The 11447-nt window shown below is 37.0% G+C and overlaps 1 protein-coding gene across 1 annotated transcript; it reads left to right on the plus strand.

Moving 5' to 3' along the window:
* The first annotated feature begins 830 nt into the window (after nucleotides 1–830).
* LOC143634677 (squalene synthase 2-like) lies at nucleotides 831–5990 on the plus strand. Its single transcript, XM_077102696.1, has 13 exons — nucleotides 831–1121; nucleotides 2114–2156; nucleotides 2256–2345; nucleotides 2426–2501; nucleotides 3268–3337; nucleotides 3428–3571; nucleotides 4114–4365; nucleotides 4923–4998; nucleotides 5081–5169; nucleotides 5263–5354; nucleotides 5444–5489; nucleotides 5583–5652; nucleotides 5737–5990. The coding sequence occupies exons 1-13, from the start codon at nucleotides 927–929 to the stop codon at nucleotides 5748–5750; spliced, it is 1257 nt and encodes a 418-aa protein (XP_076958811.1). The 5' UTR covers nucleotides 831–926; the 3' UTR covers nucleotides 5751–5990.
* The last annotated feature ends 5457 nt before the right edge of the window (nucleotides 5991–11447 follow it).

An 11447-nucleotide genomic window follows, 5' to 3' on the forward strand; every position in this document is an offset into this window, starting at 1 on the left:
TTAATGATGATTATGGTTATATATATATACATATACAATTATATTGACATAGTGTTTAATTGTTGTGAGGATATAGTATCTTGATAAATTATTTGACTGAATTCACTAATCTGGCACGATAAATGTTTGAAGACTTGTAAAGAGATACAATCTAGTTATATTATGTTGAAGAAGGTGATCCATCACCTTTACCTACTGAGTTGTGAGACGTTGTACTTGGCGATCCATACCATTTAGGAAAACGACTAATGTAGAATGCTCTCGATTTGAGGATATGGGAGATGACTAGAGTGAATATGAATTAGTTAACATTCACTTAAATCTCTATAAATCGGTCATGTCAACTTGTTGGATTTACTATTATCAAGTTGTGAAAAAGAACTTAACAAAGTATTTAACATCTAGAATTTAAGAAAACTAAAAATCATGTATAGCTCAGTCGACAAGACTATACAGCCACAACACTAGCGGCTAATGTTAGGTCCTATCATGGTTTTAAAATCGCGTCTAGACGTCGATTAATCCCCGGTTAATTGTTAGTCGGTAGCTTACTGATTAGTTCCCGATTAATAGCTATTTGATCAAAATCATTCAAAAGTTGAAAATTATATATATATATATATTTAAAAATTTACACATAAATTTCAATCCGATTAATCGCGCCCGACTAACATCCATAAATTAAAAAAAAAACAAAGAAAAAAAAAGAAAAAGAGGCGTGTGTGACTGTGTGTCGACACACAATATTAATTATTTCAGTATGGTCACAATCCATTTCCTATATATACAGCCAACCCATCTCAAGACGGGACACCCCACACAACCTCCATTTATCACATTACATACATACACATCTGTAGATCCACCACATACAATACATACATACAGATTCATTCATTCAATCAATCAATCAATCAATCAATCAAATGGGTAGTTTAAAGGCAGTGTTGAAGCACCCTGACGATTTCTACCCGTTGTTGAAGCTGAAGATGGCGGCTAAGAAAGCCGAGAAGCAGATTCCGGCTGAGCCACACTGGGGATTCTGTTACACCATGCTTCACAAGGTTTCTAGAAGCTTCGCTCTCGTTATTCAGCAACTTAATCCCGAGCTTCGTGACGCTGTAAGTTTAATTAACTAATCCATTCATTAAACGCTGTCGTTTTGTTGTTATTATTATTCTGTTTGCTTAGTAATTGACGGCTGAGTTGGATTTAATTCAGATGATTTCGATGTCTCAATTGGATTTGAAATTTTGTTTTGTGTGAAGTCAACACGAATTGCACAAATTTGGTTGAATAGTTTGTTAGAAAACGAATTTGTGAAAACTAACAATATGGTCTGTGATGTGCATTCGTACGTAACCTAATTTGCTCGATTGACGGAACTCTGTTTAATTGGTAATTAGTTCGTGAATTGTGGACTAAGCGGATTTGAATCATGAATTTGCCCGATTAATCATCATCTTTCCTGGATCCATAGTGTAAACAAGAGGTCGGCTCGTTTTTTAAAAGCCAGAGCTCGGCTTGGGAGGCGTTCATCAAGCACCGGACTCGGCTTGTTTGTTTATATATTAATATTAAGTTTAGGTATATACGTTTAGGTATATACGTTTTTAATTATTTTTATATATTTTGAGAAGAGAAAAACCTTAAACAAGCCTAAGTCGCCTGTGCGGTGCAAAATTAGTGCATAAAAGTCCAAAAGAGGTAAAATTAAAATATATACAAGGCTCAAGCTCGGGCTCGATAACTAAACATGCTTTATTTGAGGCTCGGGCTTCGTTTCAAGCTTTTTATCGATCCGATCTCGAGTAACTCGTGAGCGGCTCGGTTCGTTTGATCCCTACCGTGGTGTTCATAGATTAGAAATATAGCTCACGTGTTTTAACTTATCAATTAATTTTTGGTTAGGTTTTCCAGATCTAAGTGATAGTGAATACACAACTGAATCTGTTGTATTTCATTTCAGATGTCTAGAACATGTGCTTCTGTAATCTGTTATATGACTGCGTCATCAAAATAGCGTATCATGTTATTTTCATATGTACTCATAGAATTAGGTTTTGTAAAGGTGTTTTGCTTTTAATTTTTATTTTATGTTTTGAAAATACAGGTGTGCATTTTCTATTTGGTTCTTCGTGCTCTTGACACTGTTGGTACGTCTTAATATATCTAAGCTAATAACACAAACAATTCATACTAAAACCGTTTGATGTTCATGATTTAATAATTTGGGTGTTACTTTTCTTAACCAGAGGATGATACAAGCATAGATGCTGATATCAAAGTACCTATCCTGATTGCGTTTCATCAGCATATCTATGACCGTGACTGGCACTTTGCATGTGAGTGTTAATTATTGTTCTTATCTTTTGTGATGTATGTTGATATGTATCTTAAGGCTGCTTTTTATTTAATCTTGTAGGTGGTACAAAGGAGTACAAAGTTCTCATGGACCAGTTTCACCATGTTGCTACTGCCTTCCTAGAGCTTAAGAAAGGGTAAGTTATAAATATAGAATACTAGGGGTGCTAAACAGGTCGTGCTCGTGGGTTCGTGTACTCACAGGTTGACATGAACACGGCCCATTTAACTTGAAAAAGAACTTAGTTTTTTTACTTGTTTACATATTAAGAGAGAGGTTCGTTACAGTAGACTAAAAAATTGTGAGAACAAACCTAAAACGTAAAATTTTTATATCAATAACTCCTACTTACATACAATTGTCTATCTTATATAGATCTATCAAACTAATTTGTTCACTTTTTTTTTCACTTTTAAATGTTTATTTACACATGTTGGAAATATACCACATGATGCACATAACCTACGCATCTGGAGTTCTATAAATTAACAAATTTTATTTATGTATTTTTCTTAGAATGTTAAAAAGGATGAAAATACAAATGTGTACAAAACAAGTATGTTAAACTATAACATATGACAATTTCTCTTTTAGCTTCATAATTTTAGCATAAAATATTCAACAAGTTTAAGTTATGACAAAAACATTTTTTTTAACAAAGTTATATAAAATATATGGGTCAACCTGAACCTAGCCCAGTTAGCTAAACTTATTGTCAGGTTTGACCCAAAGGCCAAAACTGACCTTTACCCGCAAATTTCGTGTCATGTTTTCATGTCAGAAATTCACACCCAATAGTGCATACAGATTTTGATTAATAATCAATAAACTGAATTAGTAAAGCATGAACCATTTTTCATATATATTACAAATCTGATTTACATACTCGTTTCATTCTTCAGTTATCAGGAGGCAATAGAGGATATAACTAAGAGAATGGGTGCAGGAATGGCAAAGTTTATATGTAAAGAGGTACTCTTACAGTCTTACATATTATCATATCCAATAAACGTGGTTCTTTATTTGTATGAATGGACAATTAGTTAATATTGGTAAATGCAGGTGGAGACAATTGATGATTATGATGAGTATTGCCATTATGTGGCGGGACTTGTTGGATTAGGATTGTCAAAACTCTTCCATGCTTCGGGTACAGAAAAAATGTTCCCGGATTCAATGTCCAATTCTATGGGTCTATTTCTTCAGGTAAATATTCTGCATTATCATTTTAAGCCTTGATGATATACAGGCTTGTAAACGAACTGAACAAACGAGCGAACACGAAAATTAACAACCGGGTTTTCGGGTTCATTAAGAAAATTAACATGTTCATTCGGTATACACAAACGGTTCACGAACATAAACGGAGTAACAAAACTGAATATAGATGAATGAACATAACTAGGCTAAAACTTGTTAAAACTAATGTGAATAACAATATGTTGCGCCTAAAAGTTTTATTGGGCCCTAAAATTTTAATGAATATATTAACGGACGACCTTAAACAGACTAACAATTATAAACGAATTTAAATGAATGAATATTCACGAACATAAATGAGCAGACGAGAAATGTGTTCATGTTTGTTCGTTTAGCTGAATGAACAACATTTTTGTTTATGTTCTTTCGTTTATTAAAAAGCGAACGTCTCGCCGAACAGTTCACGAGCTTGTTCACCAAATGTTTGTTTTTTGTACATGTCTAATAATATACGTCATTAAGATTGTATGTATGTCAAAAAAATGTAGAAAACGAATATCATACGCGATTATCTTGAGGATATAAATGAGATACCGAAGTCTCGCATGTTTTGGCCACGTGAGATATGGAGTAAATATGTGAATAAACTAGAGGAGCTCAAGTATGAGGAAAACTCTGAAAAGGCCGTTAAATGCCTTAATGATATGGTGACGAATGCGTTAATACACATTGAAGACTGTTTGAAATATATGTCTGACTTGCGGGACCCGGCCATCTTTAGGTTTTGTGCTATACCTCAGGTAAATTTCATACATTAACACTTTTTGTAACATAACTAGTTAGAGTTGCCCCGTGAGATATGGTCGGAATTCTGCACATGATCTACAATCTGACCTATCGAAAGACGTGCCAAGTTGCCAACGTCGTTTATGATACCAAAAAATACTTTATTTTGAATATAACTTCGTTTTCATTAAAGTTTATATGGGAATGTTAAGAAAACAGATTAAACATAGCTGTGTATTTAGAATTTTAGATAAATTAAGGAAGAAAAGTTATTAGAGAACTAAAATTGAATGACAAATGATATATTATTGAAAAATTTAATGGGTTAAAGAGGTGCTATTTATAGTATTAGGGGTAAAATTGAAACTTAAAAGGTGGCAAATTGTGATTGGTCAAGTTAAAACGTTAAATGGATTAATGGTGTATATTATTTATAGTATAAGTGGTGAAATTGATTTTTATTAATAAAAATTTGACAATTCTTTATCAGTCAAGTTACTATTCATGGTTTACAAATTGTTATATATATAATGTTTACCTTAGTTTAATTTCAAACTTTAATACTTTTCAGATCATGGCAATTGGAACCCTAGCCCTAATGTACAACAACATTCAAGTTTTCCGGGGTGTAGTTAAGATGAGACGTGGTAATTTATTTTTACTTTTTATTGTATTTTATCTTTTTAATGTATGTTTGAATTGTTTTAATGGGGTATCGGTTTCTGTTAGGTCTTACTGCGAAAGTAATTGATCGGACCAGAACAATGGGAGATGTGTACCAGGCTTTTTATGATTTTTCTGTCATACTCAAGTCAAAAGTAATAATATTCACAAAAATTCACTAAAACTGGTCAATTTTAGTTAAACTTTCATTTGCACGATTATAACTGTTGGATTGGTCGTGTGTATAGGTTGACATGCGTGATCCCAATGCTGAAACAACAATCTCCAGGATAGAAGCAGCCCAGAAAATATGCAAAGACTCTGGCACCCTTAAAAACAGGTATTGCTTAGTAATTCTTTTATTTTTTCCCCCTGAAATGGTCTTTTTTGGTCAACTCAAGAGCTAACTTTTTTTTTATGTCGTGTCAGTAAATCTTACATAGTCGAGAGCAAGCCAAGCTACAGTCCCGCTCTGGTAAGAGTTCTGTTAATTTTTTTTGCCTAAATTGCCCTTGTGTTTCCATACAATTTATTATTAACAATGATGTGTACAATGATGTTGATGCAGATCGCATTGCTTTTCATTGTGCTGGCGATTGTTTATGCATACGCAACTGCTAATCGACAGAATAAAATCAGTAAGCACTATACTCTTGTTTATGTGACTTAATATGTGCAATTATGCATGCATTTTTCTCATGTATGGTATTTCCTTTTTGCAGAAGTTACTCTGTAAGAACCTGTGGTGATCCTGAAGCGGAAAAAAACCCAACTGTGAAATGTGAAAGATATTGTTTTCTAGGGTGGTTGTTTCTATGTGCTTCCGTATGTCTTGTGGTTGGTAGAATATTATTGTCGTAAATGGAAGTAGCTGTATTCTTATTATGTGGAATATGAACATGGATTTGAATCATTTGGATTGTCCCGAAGACTTGCATAAACATTGTTGTTTTGGATTGGCGTATTTTTTAAGTAACGTGTAAAGTGATTCTTTTGATTTTACAAAAGAGGTTACGTTTTGTTGATATCAATATGGTAAGTGTAGAGAATGTGGATTCGATATTAGCTTATGTCTCGAGAAGTAACTAGGCATGTCCAACATAGTGGATTGACTTGGTTATAGAAATTTCAGCGGCACGACTGTAAATCAGATGATACGTTGTTGATGAATACACTTTTTACATTATACTTGATGATGAAGAATTAGATGATTGTTGTTTTATCATATTTATTATTATTTAGTATAACATTTGTATTCTTTGATTGCCTTTTATATAATTCAATTTATTATGAAATTGTTTGAGCTTTCTAAATCATTTTAGTTGATAAAAATTTACAAATACTATAATGTTTATAATTGTTGGGTGTAGATTTTTTATCCTCGGGATTGACTACGATTCAAGAATTCCGAGCTATCTTGCTGACGCTGATATTCCGAGGATGATATTTGATTAATTCAATTTGCCTATATTATTTTTATTTGTTTTGCAGATAAGACCACGTGTTAAATATGCTAATATGAACGTGGGTTTGCAACGGCTAGTGCTTAGACTTCGTCAACTCGAACGTGGGCAAGCAACGGATCATGGAAGAATTAGTCTAGGGCTTCCGGATTATTCGGGATTTCAGTTGTAACTTTTTCTTATTTAAACGAGCTGATAGATACGTTTAGAACACACACTCTCACTACTTAGCTACTAGCAATCACTGTAACACTTAGCATTCGATTTTCTATCAGCTCCACCACTTGTAATCACCCTTTTACTATTAATAAAATTGACGGTGATAGTTTTCACCGTGAGGGGGTTTTTTGTGCTGGAGATTCTCACAATCAAGGGCTTTTTCCCTTGTAATCAAATCGTTGTGTTCACTCATTTTTCAATCAAGCAATATACCTCACGTATTAATTTGATCAAAAGTTACTTTGTTGATTTTTGACCGAAACAATAATCATATCGTATTTTTTACTTATACAAACAAAAATATGGGATAAACCAAAATAAACCTGTCTTTCCTTTCTAAAATGACTTTTTTATATATATATTTTACCACTTGTTAATTTTATACAAGATTTAATAAAATCTAAATAAAACTTTCTATTAATTCTAAAAAAACAAAATTAGAAAGTGTAACTCTTTCTTTAAGTGAAAGACATACATACTGTTAAACCTTGTGGATTATATTTATACTAGAATCTTAGATATTTACACACCAACAAAATCCGACACTTACAAGTGATCTCATCATGCTCACCAGTCAGCTCCACTGTTGTTCACCAATGCTGCAAAGTCAAGTCAGCTCTCCATATTCCGCGTAATATCAATTCAAATCAACAGTATGAATATTCAGCATAATTCATCATTTGTAGGCCCTCTTAATCTTACCCAACAATTTAGTTGCTACTACTTAACCTATATTCTACATATTAATATTTAATAGGTTCTTGATGCACCTTGAAAGTGATCTTGATTTTATTGATTTTTATATAAAGTTTTGAGTATTTTATGATGATTGCACTTCATATTGCATGTTTTAGGCTTCTTTAAGATAATCTTGTTTTAGTAAAATGTCAAAAGCTTGACAATTTTCTTGATTTTCAAGGTGTATGTATATATTTCTTGTCAATTTTGGAGTGGAAATTTCATTAAAGGGTATTTGTGGTATGATTTGAATTTTTTTTAAACTTACAATAAACCCTTTTCATATTTTTTTATTCTTTTGAATCTTTGTAAAAAAAACCAGAAATTCACAACATTTTGCTGCTACATGTATAGAGCATATCTGTGTATCATCCTATATTAGTGTGTGTACTTTAATAATTTTCTATTGAACTTCCATTTTTCTGAATCATATATGTATATGTATCTATGTGTGTATAACTTCATATCTCTAATGGGGTTCTCATCATGGGTTCATGTAGGGGTATGGTACTAAACCCGGTTTTACGACCCTAAATTTATTATGTTTGGCTTATTTTATTATATGGACTAATACAATGTTATTGGGCTGAGGGGGTTTTGTGGAGGTAACCCTAACTGGGCTAGGCCCATTAGGGTACCATGATGGTGGCCATGAGACTCTCTATATAAGGAGGTCTCCACCTCCTTATTAAGGGTCATGCTCAATAAGAGCCACCACCACTTTTTTGTGTCTGTAAACAAGAGATCTCAGGATTTCTTAGCAGTCACCTCCACTCCCCCGAAAAACCATTGCAGGTCTCAAGCAGCCGGAGAAGAAGAGCAAGACGTGGTTCGTTCATCTCGACACCGTGGAAACATCGTCATGGATCAGGTCAGATTCATTTCGTGCTTCGACATTGGCGCCATCCGTGGGACGGCAACGAACTACCCTCCGATCTTCATCTCGGCTGTCAGATCTCTCCCAGGAAAAACCCAGATCTGGAAGTTTACAGAAAAAGGCTTCAAGGCTTGTTCTATTAAAGCTCAAAAAGATCCATAGATCTAAAAGAGGCTTCCAGATCTGTGCGAAAAGAAACTGCCGGACTCGAATGATCAAGTCTCCGGATCTGTGATGGTTTTAAATCTGCTCCGAGCTTCAGATCTATCCAGATCTGATTTACAGATCTAGATCTAGATCACAGACCTGGATTTTAGGTCTAAAGTTGCAGATCTGACTCTAAAATTGCAGATCCAGAAATTACCAGACTTCCGCCGCCATGTACGCGCGCCCGCGGATTCTCACTCCGCAGCCGTGCATGTGCCGCCGCGGAAACCACCATCTGGGTTTTCCGCAAGAGACCTCCGCCATGCACGCGCATTCACGAGTCACCACTCCATCGCCGTGCATGCGCGCATCAGGCCTCGCGCCAAACTTAAAGGTTGGGAATCCTCATAATATCCCATATGGCTACGCGCCAAACTTAAAGGTTGGGAATCCTCATAATATCCCATATGGCTACGCGCCAAACTTCAAGGTTGGGATTCCTCATAATATCCCATATGGCTACGCGCCAAACTTCAAGGTTGGGAATCCTCATAATATCCCATATGGCTACGCGCCAAACTTCAAGGTTGGGATTCCTCATAATATCCCATATGGCTACGCGCCAAACTTCAAGGTTGGGAATCCTCATAATATCCCATATGGCTACGCGCCAAACTTCAAGGTTGGGAATCCTCATAATATCCCATATGGCTACGCGCCAGACTTCAAGGTTGGGAATCCTCATAATATCCCATATGGCTACGCGCCAGACTTCAAGGTTGGGAATCCTCATAATATCCCATATGGCTACGCGCCAGACTTAAAGGTTGGGAATCCTCATAATATCCCATATGGCTACGCGCCAAACTTAAGGGTTGGGAATCCTCATAATATCCCATATGGACACGCGCCATACTTAAAGGTTGGGAATCCTCATACCACATGCTCATGCACCACATATGCTCACGCATCACATATGCTCACGCATATTACACATGCTTACGCATCACATGCTCACACATATCACAGTCTACGCGCACGCGCATGCAACATCTGCGCGTGGCGCGGGACATAAAGTAGCTCGTAAGCCGCCTCACGCGTGCAAGCTTTTATTATTCATACAGCTCATAAGACGCCTCGCGCGCAAGCTGTTATTATTCTTTTAGCTCGTAAGACGCCTCGCGCGCAAGCTTTTTTATTCATACAGCTTATAAGACGCCTCGCGCGCAAGCTGTTATTATTCTTATAGCTCGTAAGACGCCACGCGCGCAAGCTTTATTATTCATACAGCTCATAAGACGCCTCGCGCGCAAGCTTCATTATTATAATAGCTCGTAAGCCGCAACTCGCGCAAGCTTCATTATTATTATAGCTCGTAAGTCGCCTCACGCGCAAGCTTTATTATTCTTATAGCTCGTAAGACGCCTCGCGCGCAAGCTGTTATTATTCTTATAGCTCGTAAGACGCCACGCGCGCAAGCTTTATTATTCATACAGCTCATAAGTCGCCTCGCGCGCAAGCTGTTATTATTCATACAGCTCATAAGACGCCTCGCGCGCAAGCTGTTATTATTCTCATAGCTAGTAAGACGCCACGCGCGCAAGCTTTATTATGCCCGTAAGACGCCTCGCGCGCAAGCTTTTATTATTATTATAGCTCGTAAGCCGCAACTCGCGCAAGCTTCATTATTATTATAGCTCGTAAGCCGCAACTCGCGCAAGCTTCATTATTATTATAGCTCGTAAGTCGCCTCACGCGCAAGCTTTATTATTCTTATAGCTCGTAAGTCGCCTCACGCGCAAGCTTTATTATTCTTATAGCTCGTAAGTCGCCTCACGCGCAAGCTTTATTATTCTTGTAGCTCATAAGTCGCCTCGCGCGCAAGCTTTATTATTCATGTAGCTCGTAAGTCGCCTCACGCGCAAGCTTTATTATTCTTGTAGCTCCTAAGTCGCCTCGCGCGCAAGCTTTATTATTCATGCAGCTCATAAGACGCCTCGCGCGCAAGCTGTTATTATTCTTATAGCTCGTAAGACGCCACGCGCGCAAGCTTTATTATTCATACAGCTCGTAAGACGCCTCGCGCGCAAGCTGCTATTATTCTTATAGCTCGTAAGACGCCACGCGCGCAAGCTTTATTATTCATACAGCTCATAAGTCGCCTCGCGCGCAAGCTGTTATTATTCATACAGCTCATAAGACGCCTCGCGCGCAAGCTGTTATTATTCTCATAGCTCGTAAGACGCCACGCGCGCAAGCTTTATTATGCCCGTAAGACGCCTCGCGCGCAAGCTTTTATTATTATTATAGCTCGTAAGCCGCAACTCGCGCAAGCTTCATTATTATTATAGCTCGTAAGCCGCAACTCGCGCAAGCTTCATTATTATTATAGCTCGTAAGTCGCCTCACGCGCAAGCTTTATTATTCTTATAGCTCGTAAGTCGCCTCACGCGCAAGCTTTATTATTCTTGTAGCTCGTAAGTCGCCTCGCGCGCAAGCTTTATTATTCATGTAGCTCGTAAGTCGCCTCACGCGTAAGCTTTATTATTCTTGTAGCTCATAAGTCGCCTCGCGCGCAAGCTTTATTATTCATGCAGCTCATAAGACGCCTCGCGTGCAAGCTGTTATTATTCTTATAGCTCGTAAGACGCCACGCGCGCAAGCTTTATTATTCATACAGCTCATAAGACGCCTCGCGCGCAAGCTGTTATTATTCATACAGCTCCTAAGACGCCTCGCGCGCAAGCTGTTATTATTCTCATAGCTCGTAAGACGCATCGCGCGCAAGCTTTATTATTCTTATAGCTTGTAAGACGCCACGCGCGCAGGCTTCATTATTCTCATAGATCCATAAGTCGCCTCGCGCGCAGGCTTCATTATTTTTACAGCTCGTCACCATCATGAAGAAAACCTCCCAAAACTCAAAGACAATAAAGACAAGGCCAAAGAACAGGGAAAAAACCGCCTCATAGCCTAACACACCTCATAA

The sequence above is a fragment of the Bidens hawaiensis genome, unplaced genomic scaffold, assembly GCF_021521415.1.
Source record: "Bidens hawaiensis isolate Kalapana, Puna unplaced genomic scaffold, B.hawaiensis_p1.1 tig00000512_1, whole genome shotgun sequence".
Classification (NCBI taxonomy): domain Eukaryota; kingdom Viridiplantae; phylum Streptophyta; class Magnoliopsida; order Asterales; family Asteraceae; genus Bidens; species Bidens hawaiensis.